The 26,720-nt window shown below is 49.4% G+C and overlaps 1 protein-coding gene across 2 annotated transcripts; it reads right to left on the bottom strand.

The window, feature by feature from the left end:
* Positions 1–1,509: 1,509 nt before the first annotated feature.
* ZAP70 (zeta chain of T cell receptor associated protein kinase 70) lies at positions 1,510–22,466 on the bottom strand. 2 transcript variants are annotated; one of them, XM_068564577.1, is made up of 12 exons: positions 22,059–22,466; positions 21,091–21,251; positions 8,370–8,508; positions 8,189–8,270; positions 8,064–8,110; positions 7,765–7,816; positions 6,497–6,689; positions 5,771–5,977; positions 3,713–3,905; positions 3,481–3,621; positions 3,268–3,380; positions 1,510–1,966 (listed from the first exon to the last, which is right to left on the bottom strand). In XM_068564577.1, exons 1-12 carry the CDS (start codon positions 22,458–22,460, stop codon positions 1,843–1,845), a joined length of 1,854 nt encoding a protein of 617 aa, XP_068420678.1. In that variant the 5' UTR covers positions 22,461–22,466; the 3' UTR covers positions 1,510–1,842. The 2 variants fall into 2 exon arrangements, with proteins under 2 accessions (XP_068420678.1, XP_068420676.1); XM_068564575.1 differs by having other exon boundaries at positions 6,497–6,680; positions 22,059–22,460.
* Between the last annotated feature and the right edge of the window lie 4,254 nt (positions 22,467–26,720).

The following is a 26,720-nucleotide window of genomic DNA, read 5'->3' as shown; positions in this document are numbered from 1 at the left end:
TTTTCTTGATTTGTTCATTAGTTTTAAAACAATTAGTTAAAAAACAATTTTTGCATTTTAATGGTGCTATTCAAAGTCAGTAACACAGTTAGCTTATGAACTAACATGTGCATTTACCAACTAAAAATATATCGCATGGCTTGCAAACTTCACTGTTTTACATTTTAAACACAAAATCTTCAAGTGGCCGCAGAGAATGACAAAATGGAAGGAACTGAGTTTGTGTCTTAATCTTTACAATCGCTGTGCTCTGCTCGTCTGTTTCGAATCTAAATGCAGGAAGATATCGTCTGGCAGGGCTTGGAGACCCTCAAACAATTCCAAACCATTACAGATTTAGTCTCCAAACAACACATAGCTGAGAGTCTTCGGGCGTCTGGAGTTGACTCTGTAACTGGGGGCTCTCCGAACTACTTTCCAGGTAGAATACAAAGTTCATTAAAGAATACGCTAACATGAAGCTTACACATGAAATATTAAAACTCCGTAAGCGGTAAAATCAGAGCAAGGTCCATACCTAAGTTAATAACCCCAATGTCAATTTCCTGGTTTCGACAACACACTCACATCACCAAGGTTCTGGGGTCTCCTCTTGGGCGTCACCAGCCTGGGCCTCAAGCCCCAGTCCCCACACCCCACCCCACAGTGCCACAAAACAGCCCCAGGCTTTCTAGAGCTCCACAAACAAAAAGAAAGAAAATCTACCTTCTCAGAAGCTGCAGAAAATCTCCTTGCCTCTGCCTGGCGCCGAGTGGGTTGCATGGCCGCCCTGGAGCCCGTGGCTCTTCGGGGCCAGGCCAAGAGGAGGAGGCGTTGCAGGGCACAGGGGCCAACTGCAGCCGAGCAAGGGGGAGCAAGTCCGAAAAAGAAATGCAGGGACCTGGCTCCACTTCACCCGACCTGTCGGTTCTGTGCTCCAACACCCCGGCTCTTCATGTGGGGACACTGAGGCAGCGCGCGCTTGGAGCCGGGTCTTCTCCTGAGCGGGACTGAGCCGGCCCTCGGGGCTTCACGTGATAAGGATTCCCAGCTGTGACTGTCTGGGCCCAGGGAGGAAGGGGAGGCAGCTGAGAAGGGGCAGAATGATAGAATCACCTGAAGAGACCTTAAAATGCACGGACTGGGGCGGGATCAGCGTGTGCTAAACTCTCTCCAGGTGATGTTAACACGCCGCGGACACGGGCAGCACCTGTCTCACGCCGTCCGTGAGGCTCGGGGAGCTGAGTGGCCAGCAGTCACGCGGACCCTAAGTCCCCACGCTCACCTGCTGCAGCCCCTCACGCTGGTAAAGATGTCCCCAGGGCACAAGGGCGGGAAAGCCAGCCCCCAGGCCCACACGAGAAAAGCTGTATCAAATATTGGAATGCCCGTGCGTTGCACCATCAGGCACTTCTCATGGACCCCTTCCGATGACCCAGCCCCTTTCCTGGTCCCCCCGCCCTCACCCCAGAAAGATGAGGGATCTCAGACGAGAGAGAAGCTGCGTTTATTCCAATGATTGGGGTCTTGCCACCTGAGGACTCCGGAAGTCCGCCCTTCTGGGCCCAGAGGAAGGAGGGTCCTTGCTGTAAGCAACGCCCCCTCAGCTCAGGGCCTCCCAGTAGATTCCAGCCCAGGACCACCTTGCCTGGGTCTCGGCCTCCTACCCCAGCCAGAGGGGCCAGGTGACCGGGCAGGGAATACTAGACCAGTGTGGGCCGGAGGCCTGAGCTGTCCGCCTTATCACAGCCCAGCTGGTGGAGGGGAGAGAAACTGAGCTGGGCTCAGCCAGACTGGAGGTCCTGGGAGGGAGCTGAGGCCACAGGAGGAAAAGCTGGGGCATAGGGGCTGGCAGGCTGGAGCTCAGACACACGCAGCCTCGGCCCCCTTTCCGCACGCGGCAGGGTCCTCGGCCTTGCTTGCCAAGCTGTAGTAGTAGGTGCGCATGCGCTGCTCCACGGTCAGGAAGTCTGGGCGGTCCTCCCACCTGTGAGGGGTTGGGGAGATCCAGACTGCTGACCACACCCCCAGAACCCAACTTCAGCTGGTGGGTGGACATGCATGGGGCTCAGAAAGCAGTGGGGCTGGGGTGGGGGGTGGGTATCGGGTAATGGAGGGGTCTCCTGGGTGTGAGAGGACTGCAATTCCGGGGTTGCCGTATCGCCTAGTTGAAGGGCTGACATCCAGGATGGAGGGGAACCATATACTGAGTGTTGACTGGCGAAGACTTAGGGAAGGGAGCTCCCTGAGTGTAGGGGTGACAACTGTTGACCACGGGGAGCTGGGATGTTGAATGCTGATGTACTGAGCATGAGTATTTGGCCAGGGTATTTGGGTGCTGGGCGCGGGCTCACACGGATGCAAGTATGCTGCCCGCGAAGGAGAGGAACATTGGCGTATGGAGGATGGGTTCAGCTAGTGGAGAGTCAGGGTATTACCGGTATGTGTGTGGAATATCCATGTATTGCGTTGGGGCGTTAGGTGCTAGCCTCTTTGGGTGTTGGGGTGTTGGTGTATTGTTTCTTGATAGAGGTTGAGTTAATACATGGTGGAGAAGGGATGGGCTGATCATTTCTTATTCATTTATCATAAGTAGGGTGTGTATTTATTGGAGCGCTTGGGTGTTTGGGTGTCAGTGTGAAAGGTGTTGGCCAGTGGAATAATGGATGCTAGGGCAGGAAAGGTATCAAATATTGGAATGCCCGTGCATTGCAATATTAGTGTAGGGTAATAGCTTGTTTGGGTGCATGTTGCCTGTTGTGTGATGGGAAGGGGAGGTATTGATGGTGTTAGGAGTTGGCGTGTTCAAGCACCAGGCTTCAAGCAGACAGAGGTGGGAGGGCATTGAGTATCTGGGTGCTTTGGTGTTGGCCTGAATGGGTAATTAGGTGTTGAATGTTGGCTGATCGGAAACAGGAATTATATAATGGGGTATTATCCCATGCCCTGAGTATTGGTATCATAGTTTGGGTCACAGTACTGACTTGTCTGAGTGTTGCAGGATCATTTGAGTATTGGCTGGTGGGAGACTGAGGTTTTAGATGCTGGAGCAGTGGGTGTCCGCAGGTAGGGTGCTGGGGTGCTGGACCACTGGAGCATTGTAGGGTCAGTCTGTTGGGAGAGTTGAGCATAGATGCAGGGGGAATAAAGGTACCGAGGGTTGGAAAGGCCATGAATTGGGTGAGTCTTTGGGTGGGATGAGTTAGTTGGACTACTGGGCACCACGACTTCCTGCCCCAGGCCTGGGTGTCAGTTCAGCCAGGTACCCTCCTGCCCGCTGGCACTCACTTGTAGGTCCAGCAGTCACTCATGAGTTTGTACATTTCAGGTGGACACTCTGGTGGGCACTCCATCCGCTTGCCCTGCTTGATGAAGGCCATGACCTCGGGGCCCTTCATCTTCTGCTCAAGCCAGAGCCAAGTACACATGTGAGTAACCAGGGCCCCTTCCCCCCGGCCCCTCTTCCCACCCAGCTGTCCCCCCGCCTCTGCCCACACTTGCCTTGTAGGGCTTCTGGCCATAGGAGAAGGCTTCCCACATGGTGACCCCGTAGCCCCAGACGTCACTGCGGCTGGAGAACTTGCGGAAGTTGATGCACTCAGGCGCGTACCACTTGAGCGGCCACTTCCCCGCCGAGCGAGCCTGGAGGGTGGGAGATGCTGCCGGGACAGGGCTCGGGGACCCTCCACACCACCGCCTCCTCCACCTGGGCACCCCAGGGCCAGGGGCTCACAGTGTAGTAGCTGTCGTCAGCACCCAGTGCCTTGGAGAGACCAAAGTCGCTGATCTTGGCGTAGTGCCGGTTGACCAGAAGGACATTGCGGGCCGCCAGGTCACGGTGCACAAAGTTCTTCTCCTCCAGGTACTTCATCCCCATGGACACCTGGTGCATCAGTTCCGCCACGTTGCTGACGGGGATCTCCTCCCTGGGGTGCAGGGGAAGGCAGGGGCAGCTGGGAGGGGACAGCCCAAGTCCCCAAGGGGGCAAAGCCCACTTCTCTGACCCAGCTGAGCCTCTGTTCAACAGATGCTTATTGGGCACCTGCTGTGTGCCAGGCATGGGGCGGGGGGACATGGCGTGAGCAAAACAGGCACAAACCTCTGCCCTCATCCAGGTTCGAGGCCTTAAATTTCATCCATATACTGGGATTCCCAGACTTAACACATTTACCTGCATCCTCTGTGTGCCCTCAGGGAGTCTCACGGGCATCTCAAAGATAATAAAGACAAAGCCAAGTTCCTGATTGTACAAACACACGCATGCGTGCGCGCGCACACACACACACACACACACTCCTCTTTCTCCATCTTTTCATTTACTCAGAAGCACTGGCCTTGCCCTCAGCTCCTCTTTCTCACACCCAATATCCAATCCGTCAGCAAACCCTGGCAGCCCTGACTTCAAAATCCCTCCAGAATCCCCCTACTTCTCTCCACGTCTGCTTCTGCCACCCTGACCCAGCCGTCATCATTGCCAGCCTGGACCAGAACAGCCATCTCTGCCCTCACCCGGCACGGTCTGTCCTTCCCACACTGGAGTCAGGTCCTGCCCCTCCTCGGCTCACAGCATCCAGGGCTCCCACCTCACTCAGGGTAAATGTCCAAGTCCTCCCCACGGCCCACAAGGCCCTGCACCATCTGCCCCATCACCTCCCTGCCCACGTCAGCTCCCCCCTCCCCTGCACTCACTCTGCTTCAGCCTCGGGGCCCTACTCACAGTTCCTCTACCACACCAGGCACCTCAGGACCTTTGCACCGGCTGTGCCCTGTCTGGACCACTCTTCCCCCAGAGCTGCACGTGGCTGCCTCACCTTCTCACTTCTCACCTCCTACCCTGACATTCCCAACCCCCTTTCCATAGTACTTACCTTCCAACATACTCTATACTTTACGGTATTATAATGATTATTTAAAGCCTCTCTTTCCCAACCAAAATACAGGGCAGAGAACTTTGTCTCTTTGTTCGCTGATAATCCCAAGTGCTGGTAATGGTCCCTGTCACAGAGAAATTGCCCAATAAACACCCGTGGGATAACTGAGTACATGAGCTGGGACCGGTGAAGGCACGCACTCCAGCAAGAGCTCGGGTTCAAGGTCATGTGCCTCTGCGAGTGTAAAATATCGTGTCGTGAGGGTAAGAGTTTCAGGCACGAGGGAACACAAATGAAACTGCAATTTCTTTGGAATAGAGATGGGCCAATTTTTTCTCTGTAGGGCCTGAGAGTAACTATTTCAGCCTTTGCAGGACACATATGGTCTCTGCCACATAGTCCTCTTTGTTTTTTTCATAGACCTTTAAAAATGCGAAACCAGGCTGTACAAAACAAGCCTGGCTGCAGTTTTCCAACCTTGCTTTAGGTCAAAGACCATCAACCATCGGCAACTTCCCGTGCGTCACGAATTGGCCGAGAGAACAGAGGTGGCAGTTGTGGCAGAGCTAATACTTACAAAGCTCCTATAAGCAATGCCAGGCACCGTTCTGAGCACTTTCTATTGATAGACAGCAACTTATTTGGCCCTCACAAGAGCCCCTGGACGTAAATACTGTGCATCACCGTGGTACAGATGAGGAAACTTGAGGCACAGGTGAATTAAGAAACCCAGCTGGGGTCACACCAGTTAGTGGCAGAGCCGAAAGTCAAACCTGGGGTCAGATCTGTCATGGGCGTGAGTGTGGGCAGCAGCTGTGTGTCTATAAACGCAGGAAATGAGTGTGGAACACACCCGTGAGTGGACAGGATCATTCCCCCCTGCCCCCAGCCCCAAACACCTGGCCGGCCCAGAGGCTCACTTCTTCCCAAGCAGGAACTTGTGCAGCGGCCCGCCGCCCGCCATCTCCATCACCAGCATGAGGTCCTCGGCCTGGCAGACGCCGATGAGCCGCACGATGTAGGGGTTGTCCAGCTGGTGCATGATCTGCGCCTCCCGCATCATCTCGTCCTTGTCCGCCTTCTCCGTGTTCTGTTTCAACACCTTGATGGCCACGTCGATCTGCTTCCTGCCGTGACGCACGGAGGGACACGCGTGAGCTGGCACGGGCCTGACCCGGCCCCCTCATCCCCACCCGACCTGCCTCTCCTCTCCCTGGACTTGTGTAGTAGATGCTGTGGTTTGCCGTCCAGTCCTCCCTGCAGCTCACAGCTCACAGCCAAGCCCCGCCCAGGAACTGGCCCTCGCTGAAAAGAACCGGCTCAAAGTGTCACCCTCCCCAGGGGCAGCCTGTACCAAGTGACCAGCCTGTATCCAATGACCAGCCGATGGAGCGGACAAGGGGGACTCTGCTGCATCTGCAGCTCAGCCCAACTTCTCTCCGCCCCAGACCTGCTCCTCTCACTCTCTCTCGGGCGCTGCCCTGGGCTCCCCCAGGTAACCCCGCCTAGCAGGCAATTTCCTGTCCCGGAGTCTGTTTCCCAGGCAACCTGAAGTCACATCCTGGTTCCAACCCCCAAGGCCTTAGGAGGCAACGTCCCCTCTGCCCCTCCCACAGTGGTTCCCCAACCAGGGCTGGGCAGCCTACTTGCGCATGCGGTAGACGCCCTGGCGAACGGAGCCAAAGTTGCCGCAGCCAAGTTCTATGTCAGCCATGAGGAGGTTCTCGCGCTTCAGGAAGAGCTTCTTGTTTTTGAGCTCCTCGGGGTCGCTGTAGGGGCTCTCGTACACGCTGGTGTCCATGGGCATCGATCGCGGCTTCTCTGAGGACACTAGGCATGCTGGGCACACACACAGGCGTGTGCTCCCAAGTCAGGAGCGGGGAGAGGGAGGGGGGCTGAGCAGGGCAGGGCAGCCTCGGTGCCCACCAGGCACGTGCGCCGCAAGGCACAGGGTGCACCATCTAGAGCATGCACGGGCACACGTGTGTGTTCATGTGCGTGTGTGCATTTGTGTGCGCTCCTGGTCCCATCTGTGGGTGAGCTGGGAAGCCACGTCCAAGAGGACTCTAATGTGCACATGTAACCATGTGTGCAATGGCTAGAGTGTGCACACACGTGTGCCCCTGCGTGTTCACGCATAACACCCATGTACACTCTCACCCATGTCTCGGTGTGTGATGGGGGTCCAAAGGCGTGTCTGCACAAGTAACCAATGTAGTACCAGCTGGAGTGTGCACACCTATGGGTGTGCGTGCACTGACACGTATGCACCCATGTCACGCCTGCCCATGTCTACGTATGCACCACGCAGCCATGTGTACAAGGGCTCCAGATGAGCCTCTCTGTGCACAGGCAACCGTGTATGTTCTCTGCACACACATGCACAGGCTTACATCCACACATGAAACACACGAGCATCTGCGGCAGGGTGTTTTAGGGACCTGGGCTCTGGAGCCAGTCTCCTTAGGTTCAAACCCCAGCTCCACCACTGCCTAGCTGCGGGACGTGACAGTTCCTGGCCCTCCTTTCTCTTCTGTAAAATGAGAATGATTACCATGACCGCCTCATGTGGCTTGTCGGGAGGATTCAGCAAAGCTCATACACTCAGTGAGCTTGGAGCACGACTGGCAGGTAGTAGGTGCTTAACAGATGTGTCTGTACCCGGGGTGGCCCAGGCTCGGCCAGGTCTACTCCCCTGCACGTCAGCATGCCCCCGGGCACGTGCTCACAGGCGGGCATGATGCATGTGCCCACGTGGACACCTGCAGGCACAGCGCATGCACAGGGCAACCAGGCCCACCGCCGCAGGTCAGGCCTGGCACACGTCCCTCCCCTGACACACCCCAGGGCCCAGCCAGGACCCTGCTCTTGGTCTGACACGAACCCCTACACACCTCCATCTCTGCTGACTCACCTGGTTCGGGGGTGTATCCATCTGAGTTGAGCGTGTCGATCCGTCTCTGAGGCTAAAGGTCATGGGGTCAGCAAGGGTCAGCAAGGGTCAGCAGAGCCAGAGCTGGGGGCACCCAGCCCCTCTCATGAGACCCACATCCTCTGTGGACTCCCAGAGATGGTGCTGGGGGTACCCTCTTCTGTTTCACGGCAGCCCCACTCTCCCCCCATCTCCCACCCGGAGCCCCACCCTGGGAACAGGACCCATTGCCCACCCAGCTCCATCCCCAAGGCCCCAAGTCTACGGTGCTGCTGACTCACCTGGGTGAATGTGGACGGGTGGGCGGGGAGTGTGGGAGCAGCGGCCTCTGGGGGAGCAGAAGGGACAGTGAGGGGGTGGGAGCTGGGGTCTCCCGCTCACCCCTGCCCCCCCCTGCCCCGCTCACCTGAGCTGGCGCTGCTGTTGGGACAGGCCTCCTTCAGGCAGTAGATGAGCCCGTCGGCCTTCAGCTTCAGGTACTCCACCAGCTGCAGGGAGGAGCGTCAGGGCCGGGGCTCCCCTCCCCCCCAGGAGCCTGAGCACCCCGCCGCAGCCTCTGCCCACAACAGGGTGTGTGGGCGGCCTACCTGCCAGAGCGTGTCAAACTTGGTCCCCTCGGGAATGCAGTATTTGCCCGCCTTGTCCTGGCTGATGAGGTAGTGGTACACAGTCTTCCCATAGATCAGAGACAGTGCATAAGTGCCCTGCTCCTTCCGGGGTCTCAGCCTGGCGGGGGAGGGAGGGGGTGTCACCCCTACAACCACCTGGGCCCCCTCCCCCGTGGTGCCCTCCTACTAGGCCCCAGTTCCCACACACACACCCTATGGGCTCGCACCCCAGAGCCTCATGGAGAAGTGGCAGGGGCTGCGGGAGCTGAGGTCAGGCCCCACTCAACCTCCAGACCTACTGGTAACATGCTGTGAATGGGGCTGGTGGAGGGGGCACCGGGGTGAGCAGAGAGGAGAATGGCCATGTTCACAGTCTTCCAAGGGCAGGCATGTGGCCATCCACAGGGGAATACTGGGCCACCCACGGTGGACATTCAGCCCTGCATGGCCTGATACTCAGCCACCCACAGCTGCACACTTGGCCATTCGGGGGGAACACTTGGCCATACACTGGGGGACACCTGGTCCTCCATGGCTGAATACCAGGCCACCCATGGCTGGACACTTGGCCACAGGTGTGGGGTGGGGAGATACTCGGCGATTCATGGAGGGATATTTTTTCATCTATGGTGGACACAGAGCCACTCACAGGGGACACACAGACTTAAGACCATTCTCTTGGGGAGACAAAGCTGTTTCTATACATAGAGCAATAAAGGTAAGTGCAAGTCCATGGCTAGATCACAGGGCACCTTTGTACACATCAGAACAAGTCACCCTGCCATCACAAGAGACCCACCAGTTATCATAACAGATGACCTTTAAAAGAATGAAACCCTTGATTGTCCTCTTCTGGAAATTTGCCAAAACAAATAAATCTTCCATGTCTATCAATCAGAATTAGGCCCCTAAAAGATGGTGCCTTCATGCAGTAAGAACCTGTCCAACCACATACACACATGCACACACAAACATACACACACACAAACACACACAGGGACCAATTTAGGGCCACCTGCACCCTCCCATCCCATTGTAAAACTAGTCGGCATCTCCCACAAAATAGTTTTGTCTTGAGTTCCTGGCACAAGTTTCTATTCCAGGGTTAAGTGTAGATTTCTAATGGAGGAGGAAGGGGCAGCTGTTTCTGGAGGTGGTCTCAGGCTCTGTGGACACTGTAGACAACAGACCAATAATCTAGGGGATTGAGCTAAGTTACACAAGAGCTGGCTGGGAGCGCACAGCAGGAAATAGCCATGGGATGACCCACAGTTGGGCACCATCAGAGTGTAAACTCTCAGGGCTTAGGCCCTGCCCATGGATATTAATTCACTGGACAAATGTTTACTAAGTGTTGACTACATGCCAGGCACTATTCTAAGGGCAGGAGTACAGTGGTGAACAAGATAGACATGAGCCCACCTTGCAACCCTTCCTTAGGCCAAAGAGATGGAGAAATGTCCCTTAAATCTCCATGGCAAAACATGAGTGAGGGATGGAGGGGTGGCTGTGAATATCCCATCCTTTCCCGGACAGCAAGTTCCCCAAAGAACAATGCAGTGAAGGCTGACATAGTGACCAGGGCAGCCTACCTGGAAACGTGGCGATAGGAAACAGGGTGGGGAGCAATGGGGGAGCACCAAAGACAAGGAAGAGAATCCCACAACAAACTAAGAAATGCAAATGTCCCACAGAAAGGAAGGAGCTTCCATAACTAGACTGGTGGGCTGGCCTGGAGGTGATTGTCTCTAACTACTAGTTCTCTTCTTTTGAGAAGTGAAAATACTTTGTAAGGTCAAAACCTTAAGTTTTGAACTGGCAACAAAAGCTCAATGCCCAGAGGGCAGACAGCAGAAGCAAGAAGAACTACAATTCTGCAGCCTGTGGAAAGAAAACCACATTGACAGAAAGATAAGGAAAATGAAAAGGCAGAGGACTTTGTACCAGATGAAGGAACAAGATAAAACCCCAAAAAACAACTAAATGAAGTGGAGATAGGCAACCTTCCAGAAAAAAAATTCAGAATAATGATAGTGAAGATGATCCAGAACCTCAGAAAAAGAATGGAGGCAAAGATCGAGAAGATGCAAGAAGTGTTTAACAAAGACCTAGAAGAATTAAAGAACAAACAAACAGAGATGAACAATACAATAACTGAAATGAAAAATACACTAGAAGGAATCAATAGCAGAATAACTGAGGCAGAAGAACGGATAAGTGACCTGGAAGACAGAATGGTGGAATTCACTACCAAGAAACAGAATAAAGAAAAAAGAATGAAAAGAAATAAAGATAGCCTAAGAGACCTCTGGGACAACATTAAATGCAACAACATTTGCATTATAGGGATCCCACAAGGAGAAGAGAGAGAGAAAGGACCCAAGAAAATAGTTGAAGAGATTATAGTCGAAAACTTCCCTAACATGGGAAACGAAATAGCCACCCAAGTCCAGGAAGCACAGAGAGTCCCAGGCAGGATAAACCCAAGGAGAAACATGCCGAGACACATAGCAATCAAACTGACAAAAATTAAAGACAAAGAAAAATTATTGAAAGCAACAAGGGAAAAATGACAAATAACATACAAGGGAACTCCCATAAGGTTAACAGCTGATTTCTCAGCAGAAACTCTACAAGCCAGAAGGGAGTGGCACAATATATTTAAAGTGATGAAAGGCAAGAACCTACAACCAAGATTACTCTACCCGGCAAGGATCTCGTTCAGATTCGACGGAGAAATCAAAAGCTTTACAGACAAGCAAAAGCTAAGAGAATTCAGCACCGCTAAACCAGCTCCACAACAAATGCTAAAGGAACTTCTCTAAGTGGGAAACACAAGAGAAGAAAAGGACCTACAAAAACAAACCCATAACAATTAAGAAAATGGTAACAGGAACATACATATCAATAATTACCTGAAACGTGAATGGATTAAATGCTCCAACCAAAACACACAGGCTCGCTGAATGGATACAAAAAACAAGACCCATATATATGCTGTCTACAAGTGACCCACTTCAGACCCAGGAACACACACAGACTGAAAGTGAGGGGATGGAAAAAGATATTCCATGCAAATGGAAGTCAAAAGAAAGCTGGAGTAGCTATACTCATATCAGATAAAATAGACTTTAAAATAAAGAATGTTGGGCTTCCCTGGTGGCGCAGTGGTTGGGAGTCCACCTGCTAGTGCAGGGGACATGGGTTCGAGCCCTGGTCTGGGAAGATCCCACATAAAATAAAAAAATAATAATAATAAAAAAAATAATAATAAAGAATGTTACAAGAGACAAGGAAGGACACTACATAATGATCAAGGGATCAATCCAGGAAGAAGACATAACAATTATAAATACATATGCACCCAACATAGAAGCACCTCAATACATAAGGCAACTGCTAACAGCTATAAAAGAGGAAATCGACAGTAACACAATAATAGTGGGGTACTTTAACATCTCACTTACACCAATGGACAGATGATCCAAAATGAAAATAAATAAGGAAACACAAGCTAAAATGACACAATAGACCAGATAGATTTAATTGATATTTATAGCACATTCCATCCAAAAACAGCAGATTACACTTTCTTCTCAAGTGCACACGGAACATTCTCCAGGATAGATCACATCTTGGGTCACAAATCAAGCCTCGGTAAATTTAAGAAAATTGAAATCACATCAAGCATCTTTTCTGACCACAACGCTATGAGATTAGAAATCAATTACAGGGGGGAAAAATGTAAAAAACACAGACACATAGAGGCTAAACAATACGTTACTAAGTAACGAAGAGATCACTGAAGAAATCAAAGAGGAAATCAAAAAATACCTAGACACAAATTACAATGAAAACACGATGATCCAAAACCTATGGGATGCAGCAAAAGCAATTCTAAGAGGGAAGTTTATAGCAATACAAGCCTACCTCAAGAAACAAGAACAATCTCAAATAAACAATCTAACCTTACACCTAAAGGAACTAGAGAAAGAAGAACAAACAAAACCCAAAGTTAGCAGAAGGAAAGAAATCATAAAGATCAGAGCAGAAATAAGTGAAATAGAAACAAAGAAAACAATAGCAAAGATCAATAAAACTAAAAGATGGTTCTTTGAGAAGATAAACAAAATTGATAAACCTTTAGCCAGACTCATCAAGAAAAAGAGGGAGAGGACTCAAATCAATAAAATTAGAAACAAAAAAGGAGAAGTTACAACAGACACCGCAGAAATACAAAGCATCCTAAGAGACTACTACAAGCAACTCTATGCCAATAAAATGGACAAGCTAGAAAAAATGGACAAATTCTTAGAAAGGTATAACCTTCCAAGACTGAAGCAGGAAGAAATAGAAAATATGAACAGACCAATCACAAGCACTGAAATTGAAACTGTGATTAAAAATCTTCCAACAAACAAAAGTCCAGGACCAGATGGCTTCACAGGTGAATTCTATCAAACATTTAGAGAAGAGCTAACCCCTATCCTTCTCAAACTCTTCCAAAAAACTGCAGAGGAAGGAACACTCCCAGACTCATTCTGAGGCCACCATCACCCTGATACCAAAACCAGAAAAAGACACTACAAAAAAAGAAAATTACAGACCAATATCACTGATGAATACAGAAGCAAAAATCCTGAACAAAATACTAGCAAACAGAATGCAACAACACATTAAAAGGATCATATACCATGATCAAGTGGGATTTATCCCAGGGATGTAAGGATTCTTCAATACACACAAATCAATCAAATGTGATACACCATATTAACAAATTGAAGAATAAAAACTATATGATCATCTCAATAGATGCAGAAAAAGCTTTTGACAAAATTCAACACCCATTTATGACAAAAACTCTCCAGAAAGTGGGCACAGAGGGTACCTACCTCAACATAATGAAGGCCATATACGACAAACCCACAGCAAACATCATTCTCAATGGTGAAAAACTGAAAGCATTTCCTCTAAGATCAGGAACAAGGCAAGGATGTCCACTCTCATCGCTATTATTCAACATAGTTTTGGAAGTTCTAGCCACAGTAATCAGAGAAGAAAAAGAAATAAAAGGAATACAAATTGGAAAAGAAGAAGTAAAACTGTCACTGTTTGCAGATGACATGGTACTATACATAGATAATCCTAAAGATGCCACCAGGAAACTACTAGAGCTAAACAATGAATTTGGTAAGGTTGCAGGATGCAAAATTAATGCACAGGAATCTCTTGCATTCCTATACACTAACAATGAAAGATCAGAAAGAGAAATTAAGGAAACAATCCCATTCACCATTGCAACAAAAAGAATAAAATACCTAGGAATAAACCTACCTAAGGAGGTAAAAGACCTGTACTCAGAAAACTGTAAGACACTGATGAAAGAAATCAAAGATGACACAAACAGATGGAGAGATATACCATGTTCTTGGATTGGAAGAATCAATATTCTGAAAATGACTATACTACCCAAAGCAATCTACAGATTCAATGCAATCCCTATCAAATTACCAGTGGCATTTTTTACAGAACTAGAACAAAAAAATCTTAAAATTTGTATGGAGACACAAAAGACCCCGAATAGCCAAAGCAGCCTTGAGGGGAAAAAATGGAGCTGGAGGAATCAGACTCCCTGACTTCCGACTATACTACAAAGCTACAGTAATCAAGACAATATGGTACTGGCACAAAAACAGAAATACAGATCAATGGAACAGGATAGAAAGCCCAAAGATAAACCCATGCACCTATGGTCAACTAATCTATGACAAAGGAGGCAAGGATATACAATGGCAAAAAGACAGTCTCTTCAATAAGTGGTGCTGGGAAAACTGGACAGCTACATGTAAAAGAATGAAATTAGAACACTCCCTAACACCATACACAAAAATAAACTCAAAATGGATTAGAGACCTAAATGTAAGACCAGACACTATAAAACTCTTAGAGGAAATCATAGGAAGAACACTCTTTGACATAAATCACAGCAAGATTTTTTTTGATCCACCTCCTCGAGTAATAGAAATAAAAACAAAAATAAACAAATGGGACCTAATGAAACTTAAAAGCTTTTGCAAAGCAAAGGAAACTACAAACAAGACGAAAAGACAACCCTCAGAATGGGAGAAAATATTTGCAAACGAATCAGTAGCAAAGGATTAATCTCCAAAATATATAAACAGCTCATGCAGCTCAATATTAAAAAAACAAACAACCCAATCAAAAGATGGTCAGAAGACCTAAATAGACATTTCTCCAAAGAAGACATACAGATGGCAAAGGAGCACATGAAAAGCTGCTCAACATCACTAATTATTAGAGAAATGCAAATCAAAACTACAATGAGGTAACACCTTACACCAGTTAGAATGGGCATCATCAGAAAAGCTACAAACAACAAATGCTGGAGAGGGTGTGGAGAAAAGGGAACCCTCTTGCACTGTTGGTGGGAATATAAATTGATACAGCCACTATGGAGAACAGTATGGAGGTTCCTTAAAAAACTAAAAACAGAATTACCATATGATCCAGCAATCCCACTACTGGGCATATATCCAGAGAAAACCATAATTCAAAAAGACACATGCACCCCAATGTTCATTGCAGCACTATTTACAATAGCCAGGTCATGGAAGCAACCTAAATGCCCATCGACAGATGAATGCATAAAGAAGATGTGGTACATATATACAGTGGAATATTACTCAGCCATAAAAAAGAACGAACTTGGGTCATTTATAGAGACGTGGATGGACCTAGAGACTGTCATACAGAGTGAAGTAAGTCAGAAAGAGAAAAACAAATATCGTATATTAACAGATATATGTGGAACCTAGAAAAATGGTACAGATGAACCGGTTTGCAGGGCAGAAATAGAGACACAGATGTAGAGAACAAACATATGGACACCAAGGGGGGAAAGTGGTGGTGGGGGGGGGGGTGAGATGAATTGGGAGATTGGGATTGACATGTATACACTAATATGTATAAAATAGATAACTAATAAGAACCTGCTGTATAAAAAATAAATAAAATTCAAAAATTCAAAAAAACAAAAAATAAAAAATCTCAATGCTCAGCCACTCACCAGCAAACGTGTGTGGAATATTGAAAAAAAACAGCACAATATTAGACCTTTCTTCCTATCAATAAGTGGAATCTAGTTCTGTATCTCCTGAATCAGGGACTGACCATGTGACTTGCTTTGGTCAATAAGACATTAGCAAACAGGACACAAGGAGAGGCTGGAAAAGTGGTTGACACTGGGGCTTGCCTGCCCTTTCTTGCTTCTCCTGGCAGCCCTGCAATGACCATGGAAATGAGTCCACACTAGCCTGTTGGAGAAGCCATATGAAGGAGAACCAAAGCATCCCAGGCTGCCATCTGCCAGACATGTGAGTGAGGCCATCCCAGACCATCAAGGCCCAGTCAATCCTTCAGCTGACGGTGGCCACACAAGTGAGCTCAAAAGAAACCAGCTGAATAACCACCCAGCTGAACTAAGCCCAAATTGCCACCCCATTGAATCAAGGGTGAATAAATGAATGTTATTTTAAGCTACAACAGTTTAGTGTGGTTTGTTACACAGCAAAGGCTAACTGATACACTGTCTTTGGAAAGAGACATGTGAGTTCACAAAAGAGCAGCCACCAATCCCACGTAGGCAAAGACTACTATACTGGTGTGGTCACCATATATATTTCAATGTCACAAATTCTACTTTATTTACCAAAAAAACCACCAGGTGGTGGCAGTTCTTCATCCTTGCAGTTCAAGCCTGAACTTAAACTAGAGGTACAGGCTAAGAAATCAACTTGTATCTCCCCTTTTTTTTTTTTTTTTGGCTATGCCATGAGACTTGCGGGATCTTAATTCCCCAACCAGGGACCAAACCTGTGCCCCCTGCAATGGAAGCATGGAGTCCTAACCACTGGACTGCCAGGGAATTCCCTCCAGTTTAAAAATAATATATAGAACCTGATAACAGTGAAAAAAATAAGAGCTACCATTTATTAAGATACTGGTTCTAAATTCTTCACATATTTGTCATTTAATCTTCACAGCATTCTCCACAAGATACCTACCTTGTCCTATTATCATCCACATTTTACAGAGGAGGAAGCTGAGGCTCAAGAACACTACATCTTTTGCCTAAACTGCACAGTTGATTAGGGGTAGAGCCAGGATGCAAATCCATTTCTGACTCTCCAATTAATTGCTACATGGGACTGACACCCAGCCCAGCCACAGCAAGTTGCTTCTTCTCCGTGTGCCCCAGTTTCCTCACATGTAAAATGAAAAAACAGAACTAACCCAGACTTCAGGGCTCCAAAGATGAGGTTCAGGATCAACCATGATCTCATATAACTGTAGGCATAATCTTTGGGGTAAATATGTTTCGGGGATTGTGAGAAGGGTTCAGCTTCACTAAAATTCCCAAAGGGGTCCGTGATCCATTAAGAAACAATTAACAATATGTTCTTGAAGGCCCTTTCCAGGGTTCAAGTGTCTTTCCAAGTTGAATCAACCAGTCCCACAGATGCTGCAATTATGCAGAAAGGAAGCGACCTTTGACGGCAAACATCATTAGGTATAATTCCATCCATTCATCAGCAGCTCTGAACAGTGGTCACTGGTAAGCATGCCAGGCCACAGTGGTGTGTCTTTCTATCATACCCGCACCCTTACCACAGAACTAGACCAGTCCTGGGCTTGTCCCAGGCATCATGATGCATCAGGGATGTTCCTTCACCCCTGCCCCATGAGAGGTTCTGTGCCTACAGCTTTGACCTTCAGCCCCTAACTACACACATACTGAGAAAGCAGTTATTGACAACAGGAACCACAAGAAAAATCTACTGTGCTTCTGTCAGAAGCATGCCCTGCCTAATTTTCCAGGAGTCTGGTTCATGGTGGTGGCTTCTGGTCTCTTGAAATTTCCCTGCATGATCCACTGTCCCTCATAATGTCACTGCTCCAACTGCTTCTGAACCCCAGCATCAGCCCCAGTCTCTATACTGTATCCAGATCCTAGCTCCCTCAGCCTCAGCCTCCTGTGGCCAATGCTGGTCCTACGCACCTCTGAGACTTCAAGCCACCTCGATATCCAAAGAACCTACAGCCGCTGGCTGGTTCTCCAGAGATTCCTCTTATCCCAACAGACTGGTTAACTCCAAGCCTGTTATAAACTCTGCTGTGTTAATGGAGAAAGTCTGCAAACTTTTCCTTTTGGCAGTGGAATTCTTTGTCAAGCAACATCTTCCATAGACACTTAAGATATGAAACACGTCAAAGCTGAGCTGGGGGACTTCCCTGGCGGCGCAGTGATTAAGAATCCTCCTGCCGGGGCTTCCCTGCTGGCGCAGTGGTTGAGAGTCTGCCTGCCAATGCAGGGGACACGGATTCGAGCCCCGGTCCGGGAAGATCCCACATGCTGCGGAGCAACTAGGCCCGTGAGCCTCACTACGGAGCCTGCGCGTCTGGACCCTGTGCTCCGCAATGGGAGAGGCCGCGACAGTGAGAGGCCCACGCACCGCGATGAAGAGTGGCCCCCGCTCGCCCGAACTGGAGAAAGCCCGCGCACAGAAAGAAGACCCAACACAGCCATAAATAAATAAATTAATTAATTAAAAAAAAAAAAAAAAAAAAAAGAATCCTCCTGCCAATGCAGGGGACATGGGTTCGAGCCCTGGTCCAGAAAGATCCCACATGCCGCAGAGCAACTAAGCCCATGCTCCACAACTACTGAGCCTGCGCTATAGAGCCCGCAAGCCACAACTACTGGAGCCCGCGTGCCACAACTACCGAAGCCCATGCACCTAGAGCCCGTGCTCCACAACCAGAGAAGCCCCCACAATGAGAAGCCCGTGCACCACAAGGAAGAGTAGCCCCTGCTCGCCACAACTAGAGAAAGCCCGCACACAGCAATGAAGACCCAACACAGCCAAAAATTAATTAATTAATTAATTAATTAAAAAAAAAAAAAGCTGAGCTGGGATGGGGCTCAGAATCCCCCCCTGCTCCACCCTCTACTCACTTCTTCCACCCCCTCCCCCGAGAATCTTTTGATACTGTCGGGGGCCTTAGGGAATCTGGGAGAAAGTTTTAAACCATTGGAATGGTGGAATCATTATCTCTATGAGTACGTGTGTTTGTGTGAGGTAGGAAGGCGAGATGGGGGAAGGGAGGGGTGGGGAGGAAAGAAAAAGAAAGAAAAACCAAGTCAAAAGAGAGGCAAAGACTGTGAGGTGATGAAAGGCTGAACTGGGGACATGAGATGAAACCAGAGAACGGAACCTAGATTGTAAAAAGAAAGAAAAATGAAATTACATGTTACAAAGGAGAAAGCAGCTACAAGGAGAAAGAATTGGCTGCACCAACAGGAAAGTTGGAGAACCCCCCTTCGTTGTGTCCGGCTTAGAGAGAGCCCCTGGACACTCAGGTACCTGAGGTTACATGTGCAAGAGCAAGTGAGATGTGAACGTGGGGAGATGTGTGACCAATGGTCAAGAAGGTTTCAGTAAGCATCACGCTTGAGAGGGGGAGCATGCAGCATTCTGATGAAGCAGGTAACAAACATCTGGACAAGTACCAGCCATCACTAGAAGGTGGAGCCCTCTAGAAGGACCAGATGCAGGCTCTGCCTTCAAGTTCATAGTCCAAAAGGAAAGATGCCCCAAATGCCCACGTTTGAGATGTCCATCACCCTCATTATGGCCTCCTTGTTCTACTCCTCTGATAGACTGTTTGCAAAACTGGCTGCCTCAATTCCTCTCCCTTGGGTAGTCCCTTCCCCACAGTGACTCTGGTCTGGGCCAAGTGGCTTGCTTTGGCCAAGAGGACATCAGTAACATTACACAAGCAGAGGCTTGAAAAGTGCTTGTGTATTGTAACTTGCCTTCTCTGACTGTTCTTGGGAACCCTGCAACCACCACCATGTGAACACGTCCAGGCTAGCCTGCTCGATGATGACAGCACTGTAGCCTACTCATCCCTATCGCCCAGGTGACACTGAGCCAATAGCCAGAGCCATGGTCATCCCAACCTATTCAGTCCCGGCCCAGCTGACCTAAACCAGAAGGACTACTCAGCTGACTCACAGAATCATGAGAAGTAATAAACTATTGTTTTGAGTCAGTAAGTCTTGGGACAGCTTGTTACACAGCAAAAGCTAACTGATACAAATGCAAAGTTGAGTTTCCCTCTTAGAGAAAACAGACCTATCTTAAGTTGTTCACAAGCCGTCCTTGCAGCTGAGTATTATCTGTAACATGCAATTACAGCCTAAATTTACAGCCTAAATCTGTTAGGCAGGGTGAAAAAAAAATTATTTTATCAGCTGACAGTAGAGTCTTGTAGAGGGACCTGCATCTTGTGGGAGACCTGCAGGTAATCTGGTACGCATGCTCAAACCTCACATAGGTGGGGGAAATCAAGGGAAAGGGGTCAGTTCCTCCAAGTGGGATGGCCCCAGGAGAGGGAACAGCCTGGCGGGGAGGTGGGTGAGAGCAAGGATTCAGCCAGGCAGGATCTCAGGCCAAGAAGCAACCATGAGAAGGGAGACCCTTGAGAATTAACATCTCAAGGGGAGGATGCTAGACTTCCTGAGGTCACAGGAAAGAGACAGGCACCAAGTTTCTCCAAATCTCAAGGCCTGAGTGGCCTCAGCTGACATCTGGATAACATCTGCTATACAACGAACCCATGTCCAGACCAGAAAGCAGCAGCCCCAGCAGGGGGCTTTAGACAGACTCTTTCATAATAACAAACTCACGAACAGCCACATGGTTCAGCTGTGGCTCATGCTCAGACAGAGATACGCACATTCACCCACTTAAGATAACACTTAGTGCATGTTTAGTATATGCCAGATACTATACTATTGCTTTACACTTATTAATTCCTGCGATCTCATAAGAGACCCTTGGGTAGGTACTACCTTCATCCACAGTGCAGTTAGAGGGAGTTGCTTCAATGCTCTCCCAGGGCTCCTACCTCACTCAGGGTCAAAGCCAAAGTCACCTCCCTGCCTTCTCCCCCTCCCACTCCAGTCCTCACTTACTAAGCTCCGAGCACACTGGCCTCCTTGCTGCTTCTGGAACATGCCAAGAACCTCCTCCTGGTCTGTGTTCTTGCCAGGAACACCTTCTCCCAGAGAGCTCACAGCCCACTTCTCACCGCCTTCGGTTCTTTACGCAGAAGCCACCCGATCGGAGAGGGCTTTTCTGGCCACCTAAGCTCAACTTGGAGCCCCCCTCCCCAGCTCCACATACAGCACTTGCCACCGTCTGACATACTCTATGTTTTAGCGATTCATCCTTCTTTGTCTACCTGCTCCACAAGGACGGGGATTTGTTTCTGTCCTGTGCACTGCCACGTCCTCAATGCCCGGAACAGTGCATGTGGTAGCTGTTCAACAAATATTTGGTGAATGCAGGAGAGGAAATCCAAGTAGGCAGCTCTGATACCTGCCCAGCGTTCCCAGCTGGTAAGTAGCAGACGCTGGATTCCAACCCAAGCCGCCCAACTCTGAAGTCCTCACCACTGCTGTCCCTTTCGCATATCACGTCCCTGCGCACACTCAGAAAAGCACTACCCACTCGCACTTGTGAGCGCAGGCACACCCCTCATCGCCCACCTTCAAACTGAGGTCTGCCCCAGCCTCACCGCCCCAAAGCCCCAGGCTCCAAGCTCCACATACAGGAACTTGCCGTCCGTCTGTGAGCCTGAGTAGAGTTTGCGCTCCGCCTCCTCGCGCGTCAGGCTGCTGTGGTACCAGGGCATCCGCTCGTGAGCCGTCGTGGCAATGAGCTTCTCCACCTGAGGGGCCTGGCTGATGATGGCCTGCTCCAGGGCCTCGCCCTAGGGAAGAAAGGGAGGGTGGAGAAGACTTGTGTCTCCAAGTAGGCGGCCACAGGACACCTCTTTCATCTCCTGGACCCTCCCAATTGCCTCTTCCACATGAGACACCCCACCCACCCAGGCGCACCTAGGGGGTGAGTCTTTTAGGCTGTTAAGGACAGCCACGCCCCCTCATCTCCATGGTCCCGCCCCAAGCCATCCAGGCCCCGCCCATCCAGGGCCACGGCCCAGGCCCCCACTTCTAGCCGGCCCCAAGCGCATCTCCAGCTTGAAGATCTGACACTGGTAATCGCGCCCTGTGGTGCACTGCATGCTGTCGAAGACCACAACCCACCGCCCCTGCCAGCCAACCTACCCCAGAGCACCGCCCCCACCATCCTCTCAGGCCCCTCTCCCAGCCCAAGCCTCGCCTCCTCTGGACTCAGCGTGACCTCCACCTACCCCGACCTCCACTTTGCCATCTGCCTCGGACAAGCACTATAGCATCGCTCAGGCCCCTGTTTCCGAGGCCTCCTCCTAGGCCCGCCCCCAGTCAGGCCCCAACCCTCCAGCATCTAAAACGAGCGCAGCACAGCATAATACAGGCTGGCGAAGACCGCGAAGACCACCACTCTCCCCCAGTTCCATTGCTCCTTCGGCCCCAAGGGCCCGCCCTTCCAGGCCCCGCCTTCCCAAGGCCCGCCCCTCCGGCCCAGTCCCCAAGGCCCTCCCTCCAGACCCGCCCACCCAAGACCCGCCCCCTCCCAAAACCTGGTCCCCTCCGGCCCCGCCCTCCCAGGGCCCGCCCCTTCGGCCCCGCGCTCTCACCTCTAGTTTCCAAGTCTGGCGCACGTAGTCGCGCACCATGGCATCGCGTAGGCTGTCGAAGACCCCGGGCTGTGGCTCAAACCCCGACGGCCGGTTGCACGGCTTGCGCAGGTTGCAAGGCAGCCCGTCTGGGTCGCGCGAATAGAACTCGCAGAGCTCAGCGGGGCCGCAGTGCGCTTTTCCGCCCGCAATAGCGTAGGTGCCGTTGAGCTGGCGCTCGATGGGGAAGTGGTGGAAGCGCACGTCGTGCACGAGCGAGAGCACATAGCCGCCCAGAGAGCGCAGGCACTGGCGCAGCAGGAAGAGCCCGTCGGCCATGCCCGCCAGCTTCAGGTGCTCCTCGGCCTCGGCGCGCGAGATGCTGCCGTAGAAGAAGGGCAGGTGCGCCGCGGGGTCCGGCATCGCCGCCGCTGCCCTGAGCAGGGTGCGGGCCCCTGCGCCTCTTCAGACTCTGTGGGTTCAGAGCGGGATTGGGGGCACGTCAGAGCCTCGGTTTCCCTTCCTGAACCCGTCCATCGTACCCAGAGATAGTAGGAGAGAGCCCGCATTAAAGGGCATCCGTGCGGCACAGCTGAACGTGCCGATCGTGCAGAGCCTGATTTGTGCCGGAGTCAACTTGGAAAGGAGGCCAAGCCTGCGGGACTCAAGACTGGGGAGTCTCAAACCAGCCTTTGACTTTTCAAACCTAGTACGGAGCGCCCCACTCGCCACCACACAACAGCACCTGGAACCATTCATCCACCTCCCAAACACGTGTTGAATTCTTACTGTGTTTCAGGCTGGAGATATGGGTGAATAAGAGACATGGTCCCTGCCCCTCCTGAAGATAACAGTCTGAGGGAGAGGGGATGCAATAAACAAGGAGAGACAAAAATAATTACAGATTGAAGTCAGTGTTCTAAAGGAAATAAATAGAGTGAGATCAAGAGGGAAGAAGCCACTGTAGCTGGGATGGTCACATTCTTTGGGGAGGTAGCATTTGAGCTGAGATCCGAAGGATAAGGAGGAGCCCACTTCTCCAAAAGCATGGAGGAGAGCACATCTGGCAGAAGGAACAGCAAGTGCCAGGGCCCGGAAGCTGGAACAACTTTGCTCATCAAAGGACCTTGACTCCATTAGCCTTCCCGACTCTTTCCTCTGACCCTTTCCCAGCAACCTTAGATATTCCCCTTAGCCCTGCCCCCTCTGCCTTCATGAACGAGCGTCTAGAAAGCATAAACTGATCTGAATATCCATTAATAGGGGATTGGTTAAATGCATTAGGATTTAACTCCAATGTGAACTGCGATACAGTCATTAAACAAAATGAGGTGTGTGATTGGAAAGTATGACCCTATATGGGGAGGAGGAATTAAGGACATTTAGATAAATAGATATCTGGTGAGGCAGATATCTAACCTGAAATTATCCACCTTCAACTTTCTAGGGTGATGGTAATATCCAATATCTGGAGAAGCGTTGTGTTACACAGGCGTCTGAATTGCTCAAAATTCAGAGAATGTAAAATTAAATTAATGTGAAAATGAAAAAATAAATTCAGAGAAAGTACCAACTTGAATTGTTCATTTTATTGTATTTGGGCCCCTCAGTAAAAAAAGAACCATAAAATATGGAACCCTGGTCAATGATCTGCGTGCAGAAATATCTAGGTGTGATGGGTAGTGATGACTGTAATTTACTTTGAAAGGCATCCAAAAAATAATGTTGGGCTTCCCTGGTGGCGCAGTGGTTGAGAATCTGCCTGCCAATGCAGGGGACACGGGTTCGAGCCCTGGTCTGGGAAGATCCCACATGCCGCGGAGCAACTAGGCCCGTGAGCCACAATTACTGAGCCTGCGCGTCTGGAGCTTGTGCTCCGCAACAAGAGAGGCCGCGATAGTAAGAGGCCCGCGCACCGCGATGAAGAGTGGCCCCCACTTGCCGCAGTTAGAGAAAGCCCTCGCACAGGAACGAAGACCCAACACAGCCATAAATAAATAAATAAAACTAAATTAAATTAAATTAAAAAATAATAATAATAATAATGTTGATGGATGGATGGATAAGCAGATTGATATAGTTGAGTCCTGCTATTCACAGTATTTCTATAAAGTATTGAATTAGGAAGCACTGAGCCATTGTTTCTAGAAGAAATCCAGTGTTAGGTTCCTTGAAGCCTCTGGTCACAATATTTTCATCAACCGATCAGTACATAACCTTGTTTTATGTACTTCTGTTTAAAGACAACTTACATAATTATATTGTTGATTCATTAACATTGAGCTCTTGGCCAGCAGCCCTATAACTATAAGCTTACCCAACACATACTTTTTCTGTGAGGCACAGCCCAGCCTTCTTGCACTTAGGAACACTAGACAGCACCTCAGCACTGTCCTTGGGGGCCATTTAAACAGTGAAATCACCGACGAAAAGCACAAAAATGTGGCACTAAATAGACTGTGAGAAAGAGACTTATTTACAGTATGAGCTGAACCGAGAAGGAAAAGCATCGCCTTGCTCAACCTCGCAGAACCAGCACGTCGGTTGACTCAAATTTCACACCACTCTGCGCACGCCCTCCAATGACCGTGTAAGCACAGCGAGCATTGGTTTTGGGGGTTACACATAAATTTTAGCAAGTAGGCGAACTGGCAGATATGGAAACCAATAACAATGAGGATTAACTGTATGTGAAAAAGCAAATATAGCAAAATGTCCATTGTAGGATCTAGGGGGTGGATAATTTGTACAACTAGTTGTTCCGTTTTCTGTATATCTGTAAGTTTTTAGATACTGTTGAAAAAAATTATTTCCCCTTAACAGTTTCTGGTCGTTTCTCTACTGAGATGGGCCCACTTAAGGCCACCCAGGCATAGTTTTGCATTCAAGGAAGGGTCCTTGGGTACCCTTCTTACTTAAGCAATTGTAAGCAGGGGGTGCAAAGCAAGTTTTTGTGGATTGAGAAAGGCTGCCTTTCCCTGGGCGTTCAGGAACACGCAAGGATGGACACTGGGGCCAAGAGGAAGATACTAGAGCAGGAATCAGGTGAGGTCTGAATCAGCGCAGCTGGAGGAGGGGCCGGAATCTGCGTTCTAACCAGATAGCGTCTGACGCTGGGGTTGGGAGAGCCAGGGCTGTGGGGGTCTTGGATGTCCCGATAGTTACAGGCAGGTGATTAATCGGGGACCTGGAGATGCAGGTCACCATCCCAGAAGAGTGTTTTAAAAGAGTCAGAAGGGCTCCTAGGTATCCATCCTAGAGAAATGGAAACTTACGTTCACACAAACACCTGCACAGGAATGTTTATAGCAGCTCTATTCACGACTGCCAAAATGTAGGAACAACTCAAATGTTTCCCAACAGATGAATAGATAAAGTGTGGTATATCCCTGCAGTGAGACACTACTCAGCCTGAAATGGAAGGAAATGCTGATACACACATGAATGAATCTCAAAGGCATCAGGTTAAGTGAAAGGGGCCAGACTCAGAAGGCTACAAACCATATGATTCCATTCAAAACTGTAGAACAGGGTGTGGAGAAAAGGGAACCCTCTTGCACTATTGGTGGGGATGTAAATTGATACAGCCACTATGGAGAACAGTATGGAGGTTCCTTAAAAAAACAAAAAACAGAACTACCATATGACCCAGCAATCCCACTCCTGGGCATATACCCAGAGAAAAACATAATTCAAAAAGACACATGCACCCCAATGTTCATTGCAGCACTATTTACAATAGCCAGGTCATGGAAGCAACCTAAATGCCCATCGACAGACGAATGGATAAAGAAGATGTGGTACGTATATGCAATGGAATATTACTCAGCCACAAAAAGGAACGAAATTGGGTCATTTGTAGAGACGTGGATGGACCTAGAGACTGTCATACAGAGTGAAGTAAGTCAGAAAGAGAAAAACAAATATTGTATGTTAATACATATATGTGGAATCTAGAAAAATGGTACAGATGAACCGGTTTGCAGGGCAGAAATACAGACACAGATGTAGAGAACAAACGTATGGACACCAAGGGGGGAAAGAGGGGGAGGGGGCAGTGGTGGTGGGATGAACTGGGAGATTGGGATTGACGTGTATACACTAATATGTATAAAATGGATAACTAATAAGAACCTGCTGTATACATAAATAAATAAATAAAATTAAAGGAATAAAAACAAAATAAAACAAAACAAAAAACTGCAGGCCATGCAGTGGCTGCCGGAGGCGGCAGGCCCAGTGGGGAGCAGGGGTGACGGGATGTGGATGGACTGCAAAGGGGTATGAGGGAATTCAGGGCAATAGCCTATACCTTGACTGAGATTGCAGTTTCTCAGCTGTATGCATGTGTCAAATCTCACAGAATTTTTCACTAAAAGGGGTGAATTTTACTGTACGTAAATGATACCTTAATTTTTTTTTTAATTAAAAGAGGAGAAAGGGAGCTGGAAGGTATAGACACACCAGGCACTACAAATATTAACTGAAATAGGAAAGAGAGAGCTGTCTACACTCCTGCCTCACTTCCTTGATTCCCTCTGTCTCATCCAGCCTCACAGTCTGCTCCCCTCACCTCCACCAGGCTGCTCTCCAGCTGCAGGGAGCACGATATCACCACCTGATGGGCACCAGGCAAGCACTTCGTGCCTTTTTCCAGGCTGGGTCCCCTGCATGATGGACACT

The sequence above is a fragment of the Eschrichtius robustus genome, chromosome 15, assembly GCF_028021215.1.
Source record: "Eschrichtius robustus isolate mEscRob2 chromosome 15, mEscRob2.pri, whole genome shotgun sequence".
In the NCBI taxonomy this organism is placed as follows: domain Eukaryota; kingdom Metazoa; phylum Chordata; class Mammalia; order Artiodactyla; family Eschrichtiidae; genus Eschrichtius; species Eschrichtius robustus.
Note: the sequence above shows the minus strand (reverse complement) of the source record. Positions and strands in the feature narration are given on the sequence as shown.

Bases quoted from the DNA above. Each gene is read 5' to 3' on its own strand.
- ZAP70 (XM_068564577.1), bottom strand. From the start codon at position 22,460: ATGCCGGACCCCGCGGCGCACCTGCCCTTCTTCTACGGCAGCATCTCG. The intron at 21,252-22,058 runs GTGAGAGCGCGG...TTTCTTCCCTAG, and splicing joins GCCAGACTTGGAAACTAGAG to GGCGAGGCCCTGGAGCAGGC. The intron at 5,978-6,496 runs GTAGGCTGCCCA...GCGTCACGGCAG, and splicing joins GGCGTCTACCGCATGCGCAA to GAAGCAGATCGACGTGGCCA.